The sequence below is a fragment of the Pelmatolapia mariae genome, linkage group LG10_11, assembly GCF_036321145.2.
Source record: "Pelmatolapia mariae isolate MD_Pm_ZW linkage group LG10_11, Pm_UMD_F_2, whole genome shotgun sequence".
NCBI lineage: Eukaryota > Metazoa > Chordata > Actinopteri > Cichliformes > Cichlidae > Pelmatolapia > Pelmatolapia mariae.
Window position 1 is genome coordinate 50,921,545 of NC_086236.1, and position 26,411 is coordinate 50,947,955.

The following is a 26,411-nucleotide window of genomic DNA, read 5'->3' on the forward strand; positions in this document are numbered from 1 at the left end:
CATACAATGTTATTAATTGTGTCTCTGACAGGCATGATGACATTTCATTGTTGCCCTATACTGTTGAAGCCAGACTGTTTTTTTTGTTTTTTTTTTAAAATCATATCAGTGTCCTACAGAAAAAAAGAAGAAGAAGAAGTCATGGACAAATAATCTTGTTGCCCTCTCACCGTTAGAGCATCGGCAAAGTATGCATAGCACTAGGCTATGGTCAGTGAGCAGCACTGGATATGACATCAAATCTCTGAAATGTCTCTGTAAGCAAGTTTGTGCTGAGTCCACATCAACAAGTGTGTAATGTGGTAAGAGAGAAGTGTGCGAGCAAGCATCCACAGCGAGGGGATGAGATTCACAGAGGCTCCTGAGGGAAATCAGAATAAAACGGTAGATTTGCTTGGAAAGCACATTTCATATTTTCAGAGGAAACCGAGATGCCGATTATCCTACCCAATACTTAAAAGGGAAACATATAAAAACGGCAATGGAGCGCGAAAACGACATCATCTGGATTGTAAATGCCTTCTGTACCTGCTATTTATTTTGGGATGTATTGCTGAATACTGCAATGCAAGAGAGGGACCTAATTTACCCTAAGGCTAAGTCTAGACAAAAACACTAAGGATTTTTTATTGTATGAATAAAAAATACGTAAGCTGTTTGGATGAATTATAGCACATCTCAAGCGTTATGAAAGACTTGGACATAATAATAATAATGCATAATCGCAGCAGGCATGTCCATGACGTAAGCACGGCGTACGTTATCACAAAGGAAAAGATGGCGTCGGTAGCAGAAATGTACGATGTAGGATGGGAAGGTAAGATTAAATATAAATAAAATAGCTACTCTTCAAGTGTCACACAGGCACGTGTTCTTACTTTTTGAAAGCTTTTGGCGTTATCTTGCGCACTGACATGACGTGGAGTCGTCGCTGTTCCAGACTTAATATACGAGCTCTCAAGCTACCCTTTAAAGTGGTTAGCTAAACATAGTTAGCAAAGTGTGCTACCCAGTCAGTTTTATGTTCGCAGTAGTCAGTAACCGCTTCATTGTTCCTAGCTTCAGCGTAATGATGGCGTGAAAGCACCGGGAGTGTGCAGTGGAAACCGACGTTTGTCTCTTTGAAGAAAAGACACACGGCTTGTTATCATTTTAGCCCGGTTTAGCCTAATGCAGCGGCTAACGGTAGCCACCACAGCTGAGACTACGCAGGTGTCGGGTCCTGTAAAAGAGCTGGAACACGGCGACAGTAACGCAGTACCGTACTAATGTTGATGCTGCCTTTTCTCCGCATGCACTTGTGTGCATTCATAACGTCTCCTAGTAGCTCGAACATTTTCGTGTCATGCTGTCAAATCTGTTAAGCTAAATACATGCATAGTATATAAAGTTTGGTGTGTGTAATGGTCCTAATATCGTAAGTCTCTTCAGCCACACCGGTTCAAATGCCGGACAGGTTTGAGTGCATTTATAGGTAATAAAGTGTGATTTAGAAAAGCTGTATGTCGCTCACACTTGACAATCGTGTGGTAGAATGCTACAGAAGTGAAGGTCTTGAAATAGTGAATTGTGTTGCAATCTGTTAATTATCTCAGTTTGCAGTTGTCCTTATTTGTCATTGTCTCTGTCCAAAGAGATGAGAGATAAGCTGCGGAAATGGAGAGAAGATAACTGCAGAAACAGTGAACAGATTGTGGATGTTGGTGAAGAACTCATCAGTGAACATGCATCTAAACTGGGAGATGACAGTAAGTGTGTCAAGGCTGAATAAATCTGAAGATCGTCATCTTATGTCATTATAGACATGTTTTTTGTGTGTATGGTTAGGTGGAGCGTTACACCTAAGAATACTGATTATATTATATTATTTGGTAGTATTAAAACAGGTAACTAAACGTAAAAGCAGAGAAAATTTTGTCTTTTTATGACAAATTCAAAACAACAGGGAAAAACTTTATACTTGTAATAAAACAGTGAGTTGTTTGTTCCCTTTCACTAGTGGCAACCTTCAAAATTGCAGTATTTAGGCAATAGTTTAGGATTTATACTTTGTAGTAGAGCTGGGCGATAGAACGATAACGATATGTATTGCGAAATAACTTTTTCTCGATAGAAAATTTAAACTATTGCGATAGGCCTCATCTCTCTTGTCCTTTTAAAAAAAAAAAGAAAAAAAGAACAGCCAATCCAAATTAAGTAGCGCAGAGCCGAACCAATCACAGCCGCAGCGTCACGTCACGTGACTTGTTATGTACAGCACAAGTGCCAAGGCGCACATGTGTATTTGTTTTTGCAGCCGGGCTGCCCAGGTAATGGAGGAAATGAGTTTGCCGACTAGAGAAAAATCAACCGAGAGCGTGACCGAAGGTTACCGAAGAGAAAACAGATGATGGTTCCAATGCCGGAGAGATTGTCGAACGGAAGGGCCATAGAAGTTCCGTAGTGCGAAGGTATTTCGGCTATTTCAAGTCTGACAAAAAACAGAGTAGCGCGCACTGTAAATTGTGCCGAAAGCAAGTCTGGAAATACAATAAACCGGTGCATGCTCAATCTCTGACTGAAAGCGCTAATTCGTCATTCGGCTTTTGTCAGATTAAAGTCACTGTTAAAACTGTTTGAAAAGCTAAGATATACAACAAGGAGAGATTGAGAATTTCCTTTTAGTTCTCAGTTTATTTGATATTGACAAAAGTTAGTCAATTTTGTCTGTTCTTCTGTAAGACAAACTAAGATTTATTTTTAGAATTAATATTTTGTTTCTAAGTGAAATTGACAATTTAGTAGTCTGTTTTGTTTGTTCTATTTTGAAACTTAAACGCTTTAGCGCTGCGTTTTGTGTAGTTTGCAATATTTGCCTTTATTTATCTGAAACTGAAGTCTCACGTTCCTTAAGTACATCTACCCTGTTGAACTTATTATGGGAAATAAATATTTAAATCAAAACAAGCTGCAGATTATTTCACATTTTACTTGTGAGCAACGGCACATTTAAATCTTACAAATATAGTTATTTGGCTTATATCGTGATATATATCGTTATCGCCTGAAATGAAAAAAACATATCGTGATATGAAAAAATCTTATATCGCCCAGCTCTACTTTGTAGTGACTAAAACTACTTAATAACCCTCAGTAAAATTTGTCAATAATAATGTTCTTGTTCTTAGAGAGAATCAAAACATTGTGGACTTTTTAATTTCTGGACATGATCTTGAGCTTACTGTGATGTGGACCATGCAGATAAGCAAAGACAGTTCTGAGAATACAAGTCTGGACAGGTGATAATGCTTAAAATGAAAAAGGGTGAACGGAAACAAGTTCACATTTTAATATCTTTGGTTTGATGAGTAAATGTCGATACAGAAGTTAAATTGGTAGATTGTCAGGAAAAACACTAAAACATGATTATTTTCCAGAAATACAGTGAGCAGGAATACAGCCCTACACAGTTTAATAGTGTAAAGAAAAAAGGAATAATGAGTGTATTCAGTTACCTTTCACAGTGCACACCATATTGTTATTCCTGCAGATTTTATTTATTGTTTTAGCTGCCCTGCTGCACTACTTCGTAAAACTCTCCGTTTTCCTCAAATCATAATGATTTACAAACCCCTTAAAAGAATCGGACGCACACTTGACATGCTATGCTTTTATTGAAACCAACTCCTAAATTGGCTGTGAAATGAGATGGCAATTATCAAAACATGAGTTGGAATCATTAAAGTGAAGAAAAACTAAGGACATTTGTTTGTTTTGGCATAAAACCTTTTGGGTGGAGGCTGGGTGTATTTCATTTGGCTGAACATGTCTAGTTTACTTATCAAAGCTGCTGGCTTAACATGTTGCGCTGATTTCCATTAGTCGACTTGTGCAGGCACTCTGTTATGTGTTATAGAATGTTGTAATGTCACAATTGACTTAAAGAAAAATTGTCAATAAACATTTCATATTTTTATAGCTCACCACAGAGTTAAACATGTTAAAGGGTTAGTGCGTGTTATGTTGGTGAGGCTCTGCATGACTTGCTTCACAAGCAAATAAATATAACATGGAAGAAAATGTAGAAAGTGTTGTCATATAACCACCTATAACACCTATGTAAATGTCCATTAATAATTTTATTGGTGTTGAAAAGCGTTACATTGTTTGGATTGTTTAAGAATTAGCGGTATAGTTATATAAACGTCACCTACTTATCAAAATAATTTTATATCTTATTTCTTTAGAAACTGATATGTACAGTCTTTGTATTTGTAATGAAAACAGTCACAATATGTTGTTAACCCAACCACATTTAGCAGATCAAACTTGCTTTGGCACAAAAACTACAGTCTGTGTTATAACAGTCATACAACCCTGAGCGAAACATCTCAGCATGGAATCTACAGAATTGTTAGTTTAACTACTTTAGTTTCACAATGCGTCAGCACTGTTTTTAAGAATGTTAGTAATATTTGCAGGATTTTTTCTTCAGAATATAGCTGCACTCTTACTAAACCGCCCAAATTGTGACTGTTGTTTTTTTCCCCTGATGCCTCAAGAGATAATTATATCCATACTAACACTTTGTATTGTATTATTAAAGTAGAATTTATTTGGAAACCGTAAACAGACTGGTTCTTATGTAGTGTTTTTCTACTTTACTTAAGCACTCAAAATGTTTTATGCCTCATTTCCCCATTCACAAATGCTTTTTCTATGCCTATGTGTTTTCTATCTAGCGTTCACACAGATTCACACTCTGTTAAATTGGAGTTCAATATTCTACCCGTGGATGCTTTTGGAATACAGATTTGAGCAGCTAGGGATTGAATCACTAACCTTATGATTAGTAGATGACCTGCTCTACCTCTTGAGCCATAGGCACCATTTCAACATAATGAGGAAAGCAAATTATAGGGTTGAGTGTAACTTTCAAACAGTCTAATAGGCACACAAAAATGAATTCACACAAAACCATATTAAGATGTATGGTTGCTGTATTTATGGTTGTGTAAATGCTTTCAAAGTGATCTGCAAAGCTTCTGCATCTAATATGCAATTAAAATGATTGCTAGGACTAATAAAAACATAGTTTTAAATAAATCTATTTATATTTGTTGTACAGTCAAAGTTATTTTTAGGGTCATTCCATCTAACATAGTCAAATCTGAGAAAATTCCCCACTTGACCCCCATATAAGCTTTTTTCACTACTTGGAAATCTATAGTTCAGTTCCCGTCCAGATGTCAGTTCCACATGTTGAAGTGTCCTTGATCTAGATACTGAACCCCAAGTTTCCACTCTACCCACTGGAGTGTTGTGTGTCTGTGTGATAGTTATAAACCATGCAGTATAGTATAAACATAGGTAACATTTAGTACAAAGTACTTTTTTATGCTCAAAGTAGAAAAGCTGTTTAAGTAATAATCCATTTCCCACTTACTTAAGCAAAAAAAAAAAAGAAATCACAAAAATTTAATTCAAAATCTCACATTAAATCAGTGACATTTTTTAACAGTAAAAATTAATTTGAAACAAACATGCCCACTCTGAAAATTGACTGAACTTGAATTAACTGAAACCAGTTGAATCCAGCTGATATAAAAAAGTTTTATAATTTGAATATACATGTGTATTCCTGCTCTAAGAATCTTCCTTAACTGTAAAAATAAAACTACTGAAATTGAATACATTTTATGACCAGTTCACTGCTAGCAAATCAATAGTATGCCTGTAAAATTTTTCAGAAGGGTGTTTATGGATGTTAGTAATACGGCAGGGATGTTTTTAAGTAATATTCAGTGTATGTCAAAAGGAAAATAATAAATGTTCCATGATGTATTAAATGAAACAGAACAGTTCTATTAATAATAATAATAAACTGTTGGTTCTCATTGTGGAAAGGGGAAAAAACATCCCATGCAGCTGTTGGGGACAGACTCTAAGTCTCTATGTCAAGTGTATAGTTTAATATATCAAGTTTTAGATGTTATGACAGACAGTGGAATGGAAAGGGCGTCAACACTTTCTTCTTTGTCTGTGTGTTTTCTGCCCAGTATGGATTATTTATGAGCAGGTGATGATTGCAGCCCTGGACTGCAGTCGGGATGACTTGGCTCTGGTAAGTTTTTGTCGCACTTCCTCACACACCCAAAAACTTCACTCTCTCACAACCATTACTACTTTGCAGCACCTGCGCTGCCAAATGTGAAAATCTGATTTTTATTTGGCCAAGTGGTCTTTACTTCGTCTGTACTTTGGAAAAACAGTTTAATAAGAACTGGAGTTAGTGGATGTAACAAATACGTGGAGATGCACGCTTCAAGCGTTCACTGAACTTGGCCGTCTCTAACAAAGTTCCACCTTTTTTTCCCTTTAGGATTTATTTGTCACGTAGTGTCACGTAATTATTCAGAGTTTAGGTTCAGAAATATGAAAATGGTCAAATCTGCATGCAAAACTAGAAGGGGGTGAGGGAGCAGTTATTCAAGTAGTTCATCTCCAGTCAGTATGGATGTGACAGCTCCCTTTGGCTAAATGAGTGACTCACCGAGTACAGAGAAGGCTTGAACTCAATCATTAGAATTAGTTGTCTGTTGGCTATCCTCTCAGCACTTCTGCCAGACTTAAAAAAAAAAAAAAAAAAAAAAGCAGAAGGACTAGACTTAAGCTGATGGATAGCAGACACGATCCAGGTCACACTGCAGACTTTACCATCTCATTCATGATAATGCTGAATGTTATTGTTACTATTGTCTTCTCTTTCACAAATTCAAACTTTGTGTAGAAGAGGAAGAAAAAGTGGAAGTAGGAGAATCTGCACTTTTAAAAAAGATATTTTTCTTTTTTTAAATATAGTGATGTGGCTGTCCCAATGTGTAACAGAGAAACAATAGTTCATTTAAGACAGTGACGTTTGCCTTATGGGAGAATGTTTTTGTATCGTTGGTTGTTCAGTTAAGTCCCAAGACAGACCGTTTGTATCAAAGAAGCTTTGGTATTTGCGTGAGAGTCAGCGTAACATAAAGTTTAAATACTGCCATCTATAATTGGTCTCCCTTCTGCCCACATCCTTGCAGACCTGTCTACAGGAACTGAGGAAGCAGTTTCCAGATAGCCACAGAGTGAAGCGATTAACGGGCATGAGGCTGGAAGCTTTGGAAAGGTAAGCATTGGGAGAGAGGGCAGGCAAAAAAAAAAGCACGGCCTTACTGTTATGTATGGTACTTGGGGACAAGAAAATGTTAGCAGATCCTAAGTGGTACAATGGTCTGGGTATATGTAAGTACAGTGTGTGGGGTAATGTGTGTTTATGTTGGATCACCCAGCATTCCTTTTGGAGAAAGAAGGGAATGGAGAGAGGAAAGGTTCAGTGCTGGGTAGTCCTGTGGCCCTTTAGACTGAGGTAAGGATTCCCGGGAAGGAAGTGGTTAGATCCCACTGTTATTCTGGGGGTCTCTCAGCCCTCTCTGGTTTCTATTCCGCTGTTGTTTCCTTATTTTGTTGCTTCTTATTCGCCTCTTTTTTTTTTTTTTCTCTTTGCCTTCCCTGTTTTGATCTCAGTGCTTTAAGAGTGTCTTGGCCATGTAAATATTGAAATGTCACCATAATCAGAACAAGGAGTCTGAGGAAGGAAGATAAACAAGGGGGTATTTTAGTCTGTACTGAGCTGAAGTCAGGGTAATTCAATCTGTTTACTACCTCACTCACATTCCCCACCCAGATTACCATTGCTGGTTTATCGGTTATGTCAGAGTTTATGTGATAATTGAGAGTGATTGCTTCGGCACTGTCAGATTAAATAAACTCTACACTGGGATCTAATTGGCAGCAGACAGAGCTACACTTCAATGACGCAGCTTCAAACAGTAAGGGCCTTCCCCTCCACACATGCATATGCTTGCCCACACATACACACACATGCTTGGTCCCTAAATAAATAAAGCAAATCAAAGTGGCTCGTGAGTGGTTGCCTGGTGCCATCTGAAATCTCCCAAAGTGTGGCTGAGTAATAAAGTGAATGTGAGGGAAGCATCAGTGCTGGAAGTAGGGCTGCTCATTGCTAATGGGAACCAGAGGTGCTTCTGTCTGTTGCGGGAGGAACCATTTGTGATCAAGGAACCATGCTGTTGTTTGCTAAAACATCAGCGCTGCAGATTACTCCTTACAAGCAAAAAAACATTCTTTGGCGCCTGGTTTCACATCATAAGTGAGGAGCACATGCATCCGATTGCAAGATTTTTATTTATTTATTTGTAACCATATGATCCAGTATTTATAGCTCATGTATTTGTTCTTGTTGGCCCTGTCCAACAGTCTGAAGCACACTCTTTGGGATGCAGCAGCCTATCAGGTTCATATGCATGTTTTGTGGTAATGTGTGGGCCCAGAGAGAGAAAAAGACTGTTGCAGACCCAGACAGATGTAAAGGCAGCATTTTAATTTTGTTTAAAGGTGAAAAAAACTCTACACAATCAAATGAAAATACAATCTGAAAAACAGGGAGTTTTATTTGTATTGATGGCATGAGCCATTGTGAAATTATATAAGCCACCGTATGACCAATAACCTAAACTTAAATGAAGGTTTTTCTTTCTGTAGATTACTACTGATTTCTGTACAGCCTCATTGTAATCCTAGAAACCTGCCATAATGTGTACAGAAACTTGATTGTCTTGAACTCTTTTTTTCCAAACCATCTAATTTTACTTGACTGGGAATAGGGATTGGTTTAATTTTTAATAAAATGTTTTTTCTTCCCCCCACTTTCCCATGCTGAAGGTACGATGAGGCCAACAAGCACTATGATGCCATTCTCCAAGATGACCCCACCAATACGGTAAGGAAAGAAAAAAAGTCCCCTGCTTAGCGCTCTACTTTGCTTCACTTTGTGGTTTCAGCTTTTTGGAGGGCTTTAAATCTGTCGAGGCAATTCGGCGTTAGCGAGGGAGTAGCTAAGTTAAACTCCAGTTGGCCTCTGGCCTCAGCCACACTGCTGATCAGCCTATCACCCACACAACTAAAAAGTGTTTAAGGGAGGGGGCTGGGTGGCTGGGGGGGTGATTCATAGTCTTAGTCAGTGGCGGACATGTTTGGTGGAAGTAAAGCGTAAATATAGCTCCGGTCTTTGAAGATGATGATTTACTGGGCCTTTTAGACCTCCACCCCAACTGAACAGGGATAAGCTCCCTTCCCTTCACCTTTGCTCTCTACTGGCTTCAGGTGCAAAGTGCTGCTGGATGTTAAGCTGGTAATACAAACAAGTCTGAAGTAATTCTCTGAAGCCCACTCCTTGCCATCTTTTCTTTTCAATTTACTATCCATCACTGTAAAATAACTTGCAGTAACTTGTCTAGCCAGTGTTCTGCCAAACCCACATACCTTAAACACAATGTACCTGCTGGTAATTGTTTCCATAAGGACATGTGGCCATGCAAGAAAATAAATCTTTTAAAGGGTTTTCAGAAGAAAGCAGCTTGTTTATTTTGGCTGTAGCCCTAGCCCGTCCCCTGGTCCCCCCCCCAAAAGATGTGCAACAAGTCCTGTGCCATGCTGACATATGGATTCCTTTAGATGTATTAGATATTTTCTTTCAGCAGGCAGTGTGCTAGAGACACATCATAGATACTTTGGATTTCATTTCACAACATCAGCTTTGTGCTTTAAACAAATAGGAATATGCTTGTTCTCCTTGTGTCATGGAGAAATAGCCTCCCTATCTTTATCTTGCAAGAGCTGCTGCCTCCCATCAGTCTCTGTCTCTCTGGCACTCACTTTATAATTATTTGTCGCTGTTTTACACTGAGATTGTAAATTATTTTTGCTGGTTAGTATAAATATAATTTTGTTTTACATTACAATTATAAATATACATTTTTATTTATCCAGCCTTATGCTGGATTCAGACTACATAATATTGACAGAAAAGCTACAGAAAAAATAACTTTATCTTTCTTTAAATCTTGCATAACAGTTCTGTAACTACTGTAAGGCTTACCAAGGTAAACATGATGCATTCTGCCAGCTGCTGAGAACTTTTTACACCACTCAGCTGTGTAGAGCCGTAAACATGACAAAACAAAAGAGAAATTATACTTCTGTTGCAATTGGTTTAACATTCTTTTCCTGGAAATTGTTAGCTGGCACCTCCTTCCTACCAGATGACATCATGCATATCAGAAACACTAGCTAGCATGATTGATTATGGAGCAGTGTGTTGTCTTTCAGTGTTCAGTGACTGACCGTGACTGTGTGTCATAACAGCTACTAGTGCAATGGTATTTTAATGAATACAAATTAAGCATCAGATCAAACATCAAATTCAAAATGTTTTAGCTTTCATTAAGGCTGGAAATAACAAGAACTTGAAATTCAGTTTTTCCTCTGACTGTGATGATTTGTTGGTTGTTAGAGATAAAAAAAAAAATGCTACTTTTTCAAGAGGTAGTGACAATTTATTTTAAAACCCAAAAACTACCCTGAAAATAAGTCACTCAGCAGGAGTCATATAAGGTTTATTGTTGGATTGATAATAGTTTTTCCATACATAATGTAAAATATGGATGTAGCGAAGTGCCTAAAATCCTGCATTCTATCTGAATGCCACCATATGGTGATAGCTGTGGTTGGGGAAAGAGAATTCAAGGTCAAGTCTTTGGGAAAAATGTTTTTTGTTTTGTTTTGTTTTGGGTTTTTTTTTTTTTGTCACGTGACATCTGTAAACATTTTATTGCTGAGTAAATCTTGGTCATACTATGTTTCAAGTGGAGGATTATCTGTGGTATGAAGCTGCATGTTTATTGGCTAATGAGTTGTCAATCACAGGTCATTAGACAATCCCTCCTCCTTTTCAATACATCTGGTCTTTTGCAACCAAGATGGCAAAAAAAACCAACTTATCACAAGGCTTCAGAACAGGACTTTATAAACCAATGGATGATGTTATGGTAGTGTTATACTGTCTATGGGTTGTTCTGAAAACAATGAAACAGATACCCAGCTGTTGCTTTATTGAGCAGTAAGAAAGATAAAAAGTTTAATGAGAGGTTATTAGATTAGTGTCTGAGCTTAATGAGTGCAGTTATTGAACCAATCCGGAACCAGACCTGCTCTGGATCCAGCAATTGCAAGCATGGCTGTAACTAAAGCACAGAGCAAACATTTTAAGTATGGGTTACCAACAGTGATTTAATTTATCAGTCATGATGCCTACCAATATTTGGTAGCACAAAAGTGTCATTGACATTTTTGTCATAGCCTGCTCTCCTGAATGACTCTGTCGGTCCGTTTCAAACAAGGAAATAAGACTCGGGTGATTGCAGTGAATATTCTGACACACTAACGAAAATGAGATTAAAGTTGCAAATTCTCTGATTTTCTTCCAACGCTGTGGTTGTCATGTACAGTGATTGGCACATAGCCAACTTATGTTTTGTTATTAGAATGATCTGTAGTGAATTGCTTTAAATATATCCACTGTTCTGATAATGGGAGTTGTAATTTCAGTGAGTCCCAGGACACCTCCCTGACATGGCACAGATCTAATGTAGATTGCAGGGACATACTCGGAAAGGGAATGGTCTGTTTCCTGGTCTCTGCGTGCTAGAGACTGCCACCCTTTCAAGCGTAGGCTGACATTCAAACCTGGGACTGGGAGTGGAACAAAACAGACAAATATGTCCTCTGTCTCTGAGATGTTAACCTTAAACCTTTTTCCCACAATCCTTGTCCTCAATGGGTGTAGTGATGCAGGGTGGAGCGACGATTCAATGACATCACTTAGGTCACCTGTCTTATTGTGAGGGCTGCCTCCTCCCTACATGTTCTCCAACATGCTCTTACGATTCGGCCAGGGGATGGGCCTGAGAAATGGCGGAAAATTGGCGACCACAAGGAAGACTTGCGAGGCATCCCAGCATGCGAAGCACAGATTGGAAACTGAGCTGTTGTAATTACAGGCTGTGGAATAGATGTGGTACCCATTAACCAAAATTGTTGAATCAACAAAAATTGCTCAAGGTTTTTTTTTTTTTTTTTTGCCATGGCGCTGTCCAAAAAATGTTTCAAACTCTTAGCCCTTCCATTGCTTGCTATGTTCCAATACCTACAGCAATGAGCTGGCAAAATTCTTGTCTGCGTGCATAAATGCAATTTTTCCACCTTTTTATTTCTTCCTGTGAGTATTTTAGATTATGTGGTGCAAACAGCATTTGCAAAAAAGGATGTGCTAGTTTAGGATTTGTTTAAAAATGAATGGACTTAGTGATTACGTTAATATTAAATTCCAACGCTCTCATTTCACCCTAATTGTTCAATATAAAAAGCTAGTATTTCTTAAATAAGCCGCTGAGGTCACATAGACGACTTCTGAGGTTGACCCACAATCATATGCAATTAGAGATTCATTGCTAGACAAGAGTTTATTTATGCGGGAAAAGCAATGCGAAGTTTAAAGCCTCACGTCAATGTTTATTGACCACATAAATGTGAAGTATACTCTGAAAACTCTTGGAAGCGTTTGACTTTCAGACTTTAAAAAAGGATTCGATTGTAACTTAAAAACATCCATTCTGCTGTGTATGGGTGCAAACATACCTGTGGGGGAAAAAAATAAATAAATGCATAAAATACATTTTAAACCTGTTTCACACATGTCCAGTGTGCTAGGTGTGCCACCTGTGTTGTGTGTTCATGTCTCATCATAGGGAACGAATGCTGTAGGTCAACTCATGGTGCAGTGTTGACACAAATATGCTAGTCTGTACTCTTTGAGTGTCCTCAGAGCATTAATTAAAAAAGAGTCATAACGACAGAGGGATCAGATAGTCAAATGCCAGGTTTTTGTTTTTTTTCTGGATCAGTAGCTAGAAAAAAAACAGGGAGGAGTAGGTTGGAGTTACTTTATGTTTAATAAAGTGCTATGACTTTTCAGAGCAACAAGTTCCATATGTTCTTTTGAGCCCAAAGATGTTCTTTATCCAAGAAAAAGGGGGGGGCGAAGAGAAGTGGGTGTGTGATGAGGAAAGATCTTACTTGTATCTTTAATCTGAAGTGAGTATAAATTCTAATTTCATGATAGACTGCAGATTAAATTGGCGCCCTCTTTGTTTTAATAGTCTGAATACAGGTAGGCAATAGAATTGTGATGCACAATGTTGCTGTATGGATACAAAGCGTGTCACTCCAACTCGAGAGAAGAGGGCCAGCCTTCTTATCTCTTCTCAGATTTTATTGGGAAAGTGCTGACCAGATGTAGTGAGCACATCTCTCTCCTTCGAAGAATTTCAGGACACTATTCTTCATCTGTCTTGTTAGCTTCTTGAAAAATAAGTTGCAGCTCAAAGATGTGCAGTCCAGATCATCCAGCCTTATTAAAGAGAAGGTATTAAAAGGAAATAATTAGCCATTCACGATTCACTGCTGGTTGATAAATTCATGAAATGTTAATTTTCTCTCAACTTGCCTGCTTTCTGCTTATGTTAAAATATTTCTTTCCTTTATGACGATGATGTCTTGTTGCACAGCGCTCCTTTTATTTATTTTTTTCAGTTAAAGCTGCTGTGTGTCAGCAGGTCTTTGTCCCAGCTTGATGGATAAGTGGATTTCTTACGATGGCATTGTCAGAGGAGACCCAGATTTACAGCCCCTAGACATGACTCATACACAGCCCTCAATGGCTTTGGTTATGAGAGGAAGCCCCACTCAATCAAGTGCCAGTCCATAAATAAAATAAGCTGTGGCAGGGCGTGCACTCCTAATGGAGCAGCAGCCCCTGTTAAGGTTTTCACTTACTATCAAAAGGAGAAGAAGGAGGTGGTCTGGGGGGAGTCTAACATTTGGAAAAGTCAGGGCAATACTTTCTAATTCAGATTGATGAGAATCTAATCCACCTTAAGGTCAATTCAACATCAAAATGAAGCGGAAAGCAATTTTCAGCTGATGTAAGTCAGGCTGGTGCAGCGCTAGATGCGTGCTGTGCCGGCAGGAAGACAGGCGTTGGGGTTTGGAGGAGTGTGCCATTTTCCCCACTTGGTTAGGGGATGACTCACCACTTTATCTCAGCCACTGAGCTCATTCCAACTTCCAAACATTGACTCATAATGTGTGTCCGTATCCCGTTGGACATGGTCGCTAACTATCTCCAATAATGATTAAAGTCCCGCAGTAACAATATGAATAAACTTAACAAAGTTAACTTGACAGAGTCTTGTCTTTTTGACTGTGGCTGTTACTTTGGGGAAAAAAGTGCAGTTTTTTCTTATAGAAAATGATTCATTATCATAATGGAACTTTAAGAAAGCTTGTTGTACACTGAAAAGTGAAACACTTAGACTCACAACTCTTACACTCCCTCATGCTCTTTACCCTCTCAACCACTTGAGAAGCTGAGTTCCTAATCCTGTTTACACTCTGCTCTATAGGCAGCAAGGAAGCGCAAGATCTCCATACTGAAGGCCCAGGGGAAGAGCACTGAAGCCATCCGGGAGCTCAATGAGTATTTGGAGCAGTGAGTGTTTGTTACAAGGGGGGGATCAGCCACCCCTTCTCTTCATCTCCCCAGATTTTTATTTTAATTAAAAACGAACCTGCTTTCAAGAGTGCTGGCATGATTTGAGCATAAAATGCCAACAAACACTGTCAGCTGCAAGACTGTCATTGTTATTATAATACACAGTGGTTGCTTAATCCTAATATTTTTTTCTTTAATATGTTAGTTTCATTTATTGTTTTACTCCTCTGGAGGAAGAGAATTTAATGTCAGTATTTGCTTACAGGTTTGTTGGAGACCAGGAAGCATGGCATGAGCTGTCAGAGCTCTACATCAACGAACATGAGTAAATCCATTTTTATATTTTAACCAAAACTATTGTAGTATTCACTTCCCTGAAAGCAGAGCCAAATTTCCTTGCATATATACTTTTTCATGTGCCTGTTCTATGTTCAGCTTTAAAAAGCTTGCATTCTTTGTGGTTATACTGGGACCCACCTTTACAGTTACAATACCCAAATCCAAACACTATTCAAGTCAAACATTTGGTATGGTCATTATGATCAAACTGATGCATTGTTTTATACAGTTGGAGCATAAACAAACCCTTTTCTTTTAGATAAAGGATTCTCCAATATGTGATTTTGTAACAGCTAACACAGGGCACAGCATCACCATGTTCATCATAGTTTATTAACAAATGCACATGGATTGATCTAGACATCTTGTGTAGCAAAAATTTGGTATTTAATTGTTGTTTGAGTGTGAATTGTCGTGCCAGGGTTATCAGATAAAAAGTGACTTGGTACAGCTGCTTCATGTTTGGGTTGCTTGTGTCAGGACTTCGCATCATTCTGATGGCTTGATCTCCAGAGGGCCGTTGGATGACCACAATGGAAGACGTTGAGATGCCTAACTCAGCCAGGGGTCTGAATAGAACCCTGGCTGAGTTTGCCACATAAGACTGGTTTAATAGGATTTCAGGCTTAAGCCCCCACTCCTACATATGAGAGCAGAAAGACTCCCCAGCCTGATATCTCAGTTGCCAGGGAGAACTGCCAGACAGACAAGAGCACTGTAAGAAAAAAATAATTTTGTTTGTGTCACTGTTCATCCTTCCTTAATTGTCTGGGGCTCAGAAGTTAGTCAAGCGGTGTGTGTAGTTTAACAACATTTTTTTTAAATATATATGTGTGTGTGTGTGTGAGAGAGAGAGAGACTTGACTGTTGTTGCTCTGTTGCTCTGGTAGGAAGGCAGCAGCAGCAGGAATGTGTAGCACGGTGAGAAGGCTACTTATTGGATATTTCATGCTTTGTCTGGGAGGCTTTATTGCTGTAGTAGCCAGAGGAAATCCTAGGGTGAGCGGATTATCTCCAAGCTTATCCCAACACTTCTAATATCACACCATTCACTCCCACAGCCCTCTATCTACAGGCGTGTCAATTTCTTTTCTTTGTCTTCTTTATTTTGGGTTACAAACTCCCTGTTTCCCCTCCTCCTCCTCTTCCGGATAGTGAGGCATTATCACCACTCTTTTCCACAGGGATAGATCAGGAGGCAGAGGGAGAGGACACTTGCTGTGAAATTCCCAGGAGAAGGTGGTGGCACTTTAGTCGCCCCCCTGCCACTAGAGAAAACAGAAGTTGATGGAGAAGCAAAGCAAGAGAAATAAACTCTCCTCCCCTCACTGCACAACACCCTGGAAGCTAAAAATAAACAAAGCAGTCTGTCTCTGCCTTGCTGCTGTTAGGGTTGTAGTAGACAGCATTAACAGATTAAGAATGTAATTAATAGCCTCTGAGCTGACATTGTTAAAACAATCCTTATGCCGCTGATGTTTAGACAGGAGATTATTTTGTCTGTTGCAAGTATTGCTCATAGCCACTGTTGGAATCTGCTGCTGGCTCTCATTCTGACCCAAGTTATGAGCCTGTTCAACCAAATTGAACTGGTCATCCAAAATTGCAGGATAAATAGTAATAATTTTTTCAAGCATACTTTGAATCCATTTTTGTCCAATGCATAGTCAGAATGTGGTATTAAAATGGGGGTAAGCCACTGCTGATGGTTTTACTAACCTCCAAAAGAAATAAATACAGAGTCTCACACATGATGGTGACACTACCCTCGCTCAAGCACTGTGGTGTAGAGGGAGCTTAGAAGCTGCCATAAAGAGCAGATTGGGTTAGAAGCTTTCGTTGAAGAGTAGAAGAGGTACAAATTTGGCTCCAGTACAAGACTGATGGAGCAGGCTCTGGTGTAGGCCACAGCTATTGCACGAGCACATCTGAAAGTCTTTATAGAGAGGAAGTAGTAATTGTAAGCAGCCCCCAACCTCCCAAGCCCTCTGATCTCCCTTTCTACTCAGCCCCTTTCCACTGTTTTTTTTTTTTCCTTTCTCCTTTCGTTAGCTCCTATGCTCTTAATTTTTCAGCTAGTTACCATGGCAGACTTCAGGTAAACTGATAAGTTTTTCGTGTTATTTCAAGCAACAGTCGGACCATTTCATTCCTCACAAAAGCAATATAAAAAGCAAAATGCGTCTTTGCATTTTGCTTTTTTTTATGAAGTGAGAAAATTGAGAAAAGTCTTTAACAGGGTAAAAGCCTGCTCACACAAGCAAGATTTTTGTTTTTCAGCTTATTCTTTGATAAAGTTTGTTAAGTTATGTGTAAAATCTTGAAAGGCTAATAAAAATACAGAATTCCTTAAGATATTAAGGCTTGACTACAAAACTTTGCCCATTTTCTGTTGATAGGTCTGCTCTGTCTCGGCTGTGTGCCTATGTGCTAGCTTGCATTTGGTTAGGTGTGCAGACGTTTTATGGCTTTGTGTCCAATGATATACTGTATCTTAGCTTGTCTTGGCCTGGTCCTGTGAGGGGGGGAAACTGTGTATTAGAAGTGGAGTGGCAGCAGATTAGTGTGAGGTCAACAGCTCAGCAGTCTGCTGCTGAGAAGTGATCTCATCTGAGTATAGGCACAGTGTGCCAGCTCTTACTGTAGTGCTGACCTCAGGAAGGTAGTTAACTACACATTAAAGACAGGAAAAACACACAGATGGACACAGTGTCCCCAGTGGATGAAGAATCACCACACTAGATAGGCTTTTACCTTAGCAAGCTGTCTAGACCGAATACCCTTTATTGTAAACGTGTGAATAAACCTCTCATCTGGTGGGCCTTTGTATATTATAAGTCTGTCACCTGTGAAATGACGTGTACCCTGTGCAGTCTCATCTCAGACCTGTGAATTTACTGAGCGTACCTGTTGTGCTTCACAGTTGAACAACCTAAAGGATGACACATCCACAGCTGTATCAAGCTTACTGTTTTCTTTGTCACTTCCACAGCTATGGAAAAGCTGCATTTTGCCTGGAGGAGCTGATGATGATCAATCCTCACAATCACTTGTACTGTGAGCAGTACGCTGAGGTAGGTAACCGCCTGGATGTCTGTCACCAAATACAGAGCAAACTGTGGAATAAATGCTAGCTCTCAGTGAATGATGTCTCTTACTAACACTGAGAAACACTGACATGTGCTTATGTCACTGGGAATATAGGCTTGTGAAAAAAATGTTTACATGGGCTGGTCATATGTTGTTTATTCAGATGTCATGTTGTCATTGCTTGAGCTGCCCTTTAACACAGCTTGTTGCTTGTGTTTAATGCCTCCTCACACAGGTGAAGTACACTCAGGGGGGGCTGGAAAACCTGGAGCTGTCCAGGAAGTATTTTGCCCAGGCGCTGAGGCTGAATAACCGAAACATGAGGGCATTGTTTGGTCTGTACATGGTGAGTGCTGCTTTGAATGAAGAGAAAGTGGGAAAGAAATACAACAGTGGTTGAGCCTTTTTTTGTAACGCTGTGGTTTTTCAAGGTTGAGGCTGGCCACAGTGTGTCAAGACTGTACTTTCTCTATCTGTATGTGTGTATGTGTGTGTGTGTATGTTTTTGGGGAGAGCAAGAAAGTGCTCTCAGACGGGTCAGCTCGCTGCTGACTCAGACGGTGAACTCCAGCACTGGAAAAGCCTACCCCTCTGGAGCCCTTTATTTTAGTAATAATACCCCCTTGGTGAGACTTTTTCATGTTTATGACTTGAATAAATAAAGTAGTTATGGGCTAAAAAGGAGAAAAGCATAAGGGAGAGAGCAGCACAGCTGTTGCCAGTATTTTGTGACTGGACTGGCAAATTATCCAATCAGGTTCCAGTTTAATTGGAATATTGGCCAGATAGCCCCTTCATCTACATATTTGTTTAAACAGGATATTGTGTGCTAGTGCCAGTGCATCATACGTAAGGGAGACCTGACATAAAAACACAAACAAAGCAATGCAGGGAGCAATAGGCAGAAAGTGGAAGCAGCTCTTTGCGCAGCGAGCCCTGGTGTTTTCCTGTTTTCTGGACTGGGATTCTTCATATAGTCCAAACACCTCACAGCAACCCACACCCTCTGAAACATCACAGAGGTCTAGAAGAGGAGCAGTGAAGGTCAGATCCAAGACATTTAGTCCTGCTTATTCTCAAGTCTGACTGGCGAGAGAGCAGGTTTCTTTTTTCATGATTATTATTATTCTTTTTTTTAAATATATCGTCCAAAGACCCTTGGGTCTTTAAAGGATACTTCAGGTGGTTATTTATTCTTGTAGTAGTTAAAGATCTGTCTTAATGTGTTTTGCACATTGTCTGCTAGCCTCGATGGTCCAAACAGTGACAGGTGCAAGTTCAACATAAGGGAAAACTTTCACCATCTTACACCATCTGAGTCAGTGTGGCACAAGACCTGGTAGCACTGACCACAGACTGGTTGTGGACTGGTAACTTACACCACTCACTTGGGGATTCCCCTCCACAGTTGTGCACACAGTTATTCAGGGATAGCCTGTCTGTGTTGACATCATCTAAATTGAGGTTTCTCTTGAGTTAAAAAAATAGAAATAAAAAAAATGCTTACTAAAAAAATACAGAAGCCAAACCATTTTACAGAAAAAAAAATAGGGCCAGGTTGATTGGTGCGTAGTTAAAGTTTCAGCACACTGGTAGGTTGGGCTTTGAAGTGCAGGCAGGGTAAGCCCTCTGGGGTTTGCTGCGTGGAGATGATGGCAGGAACATGGGAAAGACATGGGATTTGTGGTTCGGAGGGGAGCTGTCGGGGCAGGCAGAGACCGTGATTCACATGGCGCTCCTTTCACTGCACGTCAGGCTTTTTTCAAAACATACAAGGTCCTTTCATCGGCGGGAATCAATGGTGTTGGAGAAATTAGGCCCTGTTAAGTGACAATTTACGTATGAAGCATTAAAATGCTCACTTTTTCCTCTCCGTAAATGATTTCCCCTGTGTCATCAGGCCAAGGTCTGTTTTTTCTCTTCATTCTGCCACAATGACTAGTGGAGTGGTAGATGGTAAGAGTGGTTGCACATTCATCTCCATTACGCTTTTATTGCTGTTTCACCAAGTTTTGATATAAGAACACCCCTTCCCCTGTTCTCTCCTTTGCATCTTCCTTCCATCTTGTTTTTTTCCTTCTAGTCTGCAAGTCACATCGCTGCCAGTCCTAAAGTTAGTGCCAAGGTGAAGAAGGACAACATGAAGTATGCTGCTTGGGCTGCCACTCAAATAAATAGAGCCTATAAGGTGAGTTACAAATAGACTTTAATCCAATGTGATGTGAGTGCACCTAGCTTTTCATTTTTCTTTCTTTGGTGTCTCTTTCCTGCTGAAAAACATTTTTCCCCCACATCAATCTTCACTCTACCAGACACTGAAAACCACCAATCAGACTTTTCTGCTATGTTGCAGCTTTCATGGAGTATTTGCACACAATATTCAGAGATCCTAAAATCCCCCTTATTTGCATAGAATGTGAAAAGTATTCACCACCCAGTATTGACCCTTAAATGCACAGCAGTCCTGTAGGATGCCTTTGACTTGCATGGCTGTAATAACAGCCCTGACGTCTTTTACTGTGTCTGGGTACATTTACTGTTAATGTGTTGACTTAAGGCCACAGCGTCTGCTAAGACTTTATCCTGCAAACTGGCTTCACAGATGAGCTTCTTGCAGAGCCACAAGCTGATTCTCAGAGGACAACACTAAACTATAGCGTGAGAGTAGTCTACTTCAGTCTTTCTCAAAGTGGGATATAGTGACCCGTAGTTGGATTTGAGGAAAAATGTAGGAGGTTCGTAGCAGTTCCAAAAACCGTTTACGAATGTTGTCTGATTTCTTCAGTTCCAGTGTTTAACTAGCTGCTGTTTTAATATTTTACAAACAGATTCAGTCTTCCCTGTGAGCCAGTCTTCCATTAAGTATTTGCTTTGCCCTATTACTGTAGAGAGCAAAATTTGGGAGAGAGAGAAAGATAAAAAGGAAGCCATAAATAAGGGTAATAAAGGATGGACATGCATGCATGTATTTGCTGCTTTAGCAAGAAAGGGGCAAAAGTAAGGAGTTTGTCAGATGGTATCACTAAAATGGTTTACAGTGTCGTCCTGGCAACCAAAGTACGAAAGCATAAAGATTATTTGCCATACTTGCCAGATGTGTTGCTTATTTGGGCACCAAACGATTGTAATGTAATAAGTGGTTCCTCACTCAGCTTCTGTGGGTCCTACAGAAGCTGAGTGAGGCTTCCTGCTGAGCCTCTAAAGACTTTGTCTCACCACATTTGACTCTACTTGCCTTATAGGCACGTTTCACATGTTGAGCCCTCAGTCTGACAGTTCTGTTGGAAAAAGTGTGCATGTAACATGATGGTGAACTTTTTTGCAGAAGTGTCACAAAACTGCTCTAAGCTGTCACTTGCTCCTTTGATTTGAGTGAAAAAAGAATAGAAATAAAATAAAAATAGAAGAGCTGTCATTGAAGTGGTGCAGCTTATTTGGTTTAGATTAGCACTTTTATATTTGCAGAATGTCTTGATAAATTTAAAAAATGTTGAGCTGGCTTAGTCAATGTAGAATGTCTTCACTGATGTCAAGTGCATACTACTTTTCACTTTGATTTTTGTGCTTACTGACCTTATCCTGTCTTAGAAAAGCTTTGATCTTAGCAGGGGAAAAGATAAATATCCCACACTGATAGCATTTTTTCATATATCTAAGACTTAAAATAAGAAAACAGCCCTGATGGGTTTTTTTTGTTTTGTTTTTTTAAATAGTGAAACTGTATATTCGTGGAACTTCTCATTCCTAAGAAAAATAGCATCTTATTGGGCTTTACCAAAAAGTTTTTAAATGTTGTTACACAGTAGCATAACAAGGAGTGTGTTAAAGGCTTTAATCACAGACAGGAAACACATCTGTAATATAGCTAATGAAAGGAATTGATTGTTTGGTACATGATACACTTTCATAGTGCCTAACTGTATAAAGTTTTTATTCTCATTAGTTTTATAGGGAGAAAAAAAATCTTTGGTGTATTTTTTTCTGAATTTACCAGTTCTGTAACAATTTATATTTTTTCCCAGGGATTTAATGTGCTTAAAAAAATAATGGCCAAGATGAAAATACTCTGGGCCAAGTTGTAATAGCAGGCTAAAGTAGTAGCTACTCTTAAAGGCCATTGGACAAGTGTGTAAAAGCTAGATTATGTGTGATTTTGACCCTGTGCTGACGATAATGAAACACCTCAGTCAGTCACACCTTTGTCCTCCAGGGAGCATGATGTGAGATTCATCGCAGCCCTCTGCTTCTGCAACCTCTAGTATTTGTTTAGTTGCCTAGTGGAGTTGTGTGGATTTCAATTCAGCTGTGAGCGTGTGACCACATTACGTGTATGCATACCTGGCTGCCACCATGTGTCACGTGTGCTTCTTTTTTTTCTCCTTCTTCCCTTTGTTGTGTGAGATGAGTTAAATGACAAGGTGTGAGGTTGCCTCCTTTATTTCTTCGATCTCACCTCGGGTAAAATGACTCTTGAGATTTTTAAAAGGGAACAGCGGTGTTGCCCTCCATCAGACAGCTGCTGGCTGCTGTGCGCTTGTGCTGGCTGATTGATTGCTCCTTTAAAGCGTCGCCCTTGTCAGTCGTCCACTTTTATTAGGCTCCGGTACCTGGTGATTGTCATACCTTTGTGTGAGGAAACTGTGGGCAGGTGAGCGCACGAGGGAGCAGACATTGGTGAGGGGTCATGACTGACAGGGTTGCATTTCAAAAGAAAAAAAGGAAAAAAGTAATTACTGTGGTGAAGTTGGATGTGCAGGAGACCTGGAGATGTGTGGGTTGTTGTTCCATCAGGGGTGAAAGTAGTACTACATAGCCTGGCCTCTTTTCCTAACTCTCTAAACAAATTCTCTGATTAGCTCTTCTGTCACGGACAGAGGCTCACACTGCGTCATGACTCCATTATCAGATGCTCTAAATAGATGTGGAGCTGTCTAGTCTGCTCCTACTTGTAGAGCAGAGCAGGAGTTAATGTGGTGGTCTCACCTCAGGCCGAGGAGATAATTGACTACTGGGCTCAGAGTAATGGCGCATTAGACAGCAAAGCAATGAAATGCACAGATCATTATAGCTACCCCACCACACAAACACACACACACACACACACCCTAAATCTAGAAGAATGAGTCACCCTTGGAAATTACACACCCAATTGTACACCTTAGCCAACTGCCCTCTCTAAGTTGGAGTTTGGCAAAAGGAGAAGGAAAAAGCTTTTACCATGGAAATACAGTATGGACTAGGTTAAGCCTACATTTATTTCCTGTTTGTAGAGGCTTGAGAAGGACCAAACGTTGAGTGACTAAATATGTCACAACAATAAATCAGTGCTTTATGGTATATGTAAGATTTAGAATAATCTGCTTAGCGGTGTTATTCCTCAAACATCCCAAGCATAATTTTTTTTGGTCACACCAACCCTCTGCATGCCCTCTTTCACTACATACATGAACCTCCTCTGTGGTCTTCCTTTTTTCCTCCTGCATGGCAGCACCATATTCAATGTTCTTTGTTCCTCCTCTGCACATATCCACACCATCTCAGGCTTACCTCTCTAACTTTGTTTTTAAACTGCTCAGACTGATTACAGCTGGATGTGTCAGCTCAACTGTCAGTAAAAGTGGCTGCGTGCTATTACCCAATGGATTAGCTATGAAAATATGAAATTAAAAATCTTATAATTGTTAAGAGACTGAGACCACCTCTAAACATGTTAATTTCATTACTGAAAACAAGACTCACTTTTAGGGATGGCGTTAAGTGGTCCCTTCAGGAACTGCAGTTCTTCAGCATGTGTTGGCATGCTAACATGCCAAATTTGAAGAATGACATGCTGATTATTAGCATTTTGTTAATCTGATTTTGATTCTGTTATTATGCTTTTACATTTTGCATGACCTCAACCAGCTGTCTACATGAATATAGAGCCTTAGAACTGTTTACTCTGGATTTACTCACTGCATATATGTTTTAGTTTACTATACAGAATTGTTATAACATACAGTAACTACAATTAAGTGAAAATGAGCAGGGCACATAACTTTTATCAGCTGATATCATTTGCCATGTATGTCTTTCTTTAGACATGGTTACGGACAAAATGAAATCTATGCCTGTATAGGTAAAGTTAATTGAACTGACCCGTTTTGGGTCCCTGGTTCCTTGCCGATGGTTAAGGAAGTTGCCTTCCGTATTGGTATTTTTTGAGGGGGTGCCTTATCCGTGGCAAAGTTAAATTGGGTAGAAAAAGTGTGTGCTTCTGTGTGTTTGCATGAGTAATCTGATACATGTCTGCGGATTATAATTTGCAGCACTTCCTGCAAAACCCTGTGGACACAGTGCAGAAATTAGAGTAGGGTGTTACATACTTCTATACTAGAGGCCATGGAAGAGGACTAATGTGGGCATCCTGTCTCGGAGCGCACTCAAAATGAAAATGGCACTTACGCAACAGTTGAGGAAAAATCCTGATTGGAGGTATTATTTTACTTTGCATGACCCATTTACCAATTCTATTTAATGACCACTGTTGCGTCTCTGATTATTTCTGCTTCTATGCTTCTCTATTCTAAATGGGGAAAAAGATGCTTTTGGTTGGTCGTTGAAGCATGCTACCGGGTGGATGAGGTTATCTCTGATTCTGTGAAGCTGTCTTTAAGCGCGTTTGGCTCTCCATTACGTTAGTTGGCAGAGAGATCTAATGAGTTGATGTCCTCTTTTTCCCCATCTCTCCCCCCTTACTCTGTCTTTGCCACTCACCTTTGTTCTCTGACTTGCAGTTGGCTGGTCGTGGGACCAAGGAGAACAAATGCTCCATGAAGACGGTGGAGGAGATGCTGGAGTCGATGCAGATCACAATGTCCTAGACGCCCTTGTGTGCATCTGTCCTTGGAGCAACATGGCAGCTCAAGTAGCCTTGCAATGTGACCAGTTGTATAAATTATTATTTTTTAATCAGGTTTGGTTCTGTAAGAGGACATTTGTTATGCTCAAATGCAGTGATTTTGCCACCTGCCTGGGAGTTAAATCCACATATTTCAAAATAACTAACAAACATACAAAGTGTCTCCACAGATTGGACTGTACTAGCTCTTCCCTTTCTAGGTTCTTTTAAGTTCAGCTAATATCACTAATTACTACATTTGCATTAATGATATGACTGTAACCAGGAGAAAAACAAGCTGTACAGTAAATGTTATTTTTAAGAGATCCCACATGTCTGCACTGATGTCTGCTACTGTCTGTTTCCATTGTATCTGTAAATGAAAAAAAATCTAATTTAATAAACCAGCTGTTTCCCCCCCCCCCCTTTTTTTTTTTTTGTTTTGTTAAATCTTTTAACATGTTTTCATAGAAGTTGAGTATAAATTTTCTACCCATCTGTGTCAGTTTAAGAGCAGGGATACGTAGGTTGTTTTTGGATTTCTGTTTGTTGGCAAATTTGCACCTGCAATAATTGTCCTGGACGATTTAAGAAGGGCATCTGTCATTAAGGCAGCAGCAGGATCAGAGGTATGACATATTCCACTGCTTCTCAGTTACCCCTCTGAACAGCAGTTGAAACAGCTTTATTACACTTGCGATTAACTCTGTCATTAACATGTGGCATCTTGTTAAAAACAAAAAACAAACTGTTCATAAAGAGTGCATTCATAAGAGGAAGGGAAGAAAAAACATCTTAGTTCTGGTAAGTTTTGTTTCTTCTGCCGTTCACTCAGTTCACTCAGTTCTGTGATGGTTGAATGTGAATCCCATCCAAACGTGCACCTCAAGTTGTTGCTCACCCGTGCGGGGTCAGCTGTTACTTCCATTTCTTTTGTTTATTAAGTCAAGGCAATTGTCTCATAATTTCACTCTTCGGCGGATGGAAAACTTGAGTGTCGAGTTTATGGTCTTTTTTTGGACAGCGTTTAAACTGAGAGAGTAACTAGCCCAGAGCTGGGAGTGTGGAAAGCCATTTTCTCAAGTTTTTAATACTCTCTGGCCTTGGTCAGTGGATGAACATGTCTGCATTTGATTTTTCTCACCAATCTGATGGAATCGGTAAAAACCAAGGGACATTTGAGAAAATGCGGACATGAATTATTTTTGACAGGAAAAGCACTGAGGCTAAATTGAACTCTTGTAGTTGCACAATTGGAGTCATTTGATTGGAAGCTGTGATTTTATTTTATTTTTTTTTAAATTTTAATTTTTAATGCTCCCATGCGCCCATGTAAATATTGCAGTACTTCAGAAGGTTATTTATGAACTTATAAAGGCTGAATAAAGGTTGTCAATCAGTTTGAAGTCATTATTATCATTATGAGATACAGGTCTTCAGGCCTAGCCACACTGAGGCAACAGTGCCATCTGTAGTCTAGATGAAGAATTTGGGTAAAGCCTTTGCATGCAGCAGTGAGTGACATACATTGGAAAGAGGCTGTGAATGTCATGCACTAACCTTAACCTGTATGTAATGTTATTTTTAACCTGTCTGCAACTTTGATTTGTA

At 39.5% G+C, this 26,411-nt stretch overlaps 1 protein-coding gene across 1 annotated transcript; it reads left to right on the top strand.

The window, feature by feature from the left end:
• Positions 1-740: 740 nt before the first annotated feature.
• emc2 (ER membrane protein complex subunit 2) lies at positions 741-26,199 on the top strand. The gene is made up of 11 exons (XM_063485677.1): positions 741-817; positions 1,635-1,748; positions 6,039-6,103; positions 7,062-7,147; positions 8,764-8,821; positions 14,403-14,488; positions 14,757-14,816; positions 17,823-17,904; positions 18,156-18,266; positions 20,004-20,108; positions 24,697-26,199. Exons 1-11 carry the CDS (start codon positions 778-780, stop codon positions 24,781-24,783), a joined length of 894 nt encoding a protein of 297 aa, XP_063341747.1. The 5' UTR covers positions 741-777; the 3' UTR covers positions 24,784-26,199.
• Positions 26,200-26,411: the final 212 nt, after the last annotated feature.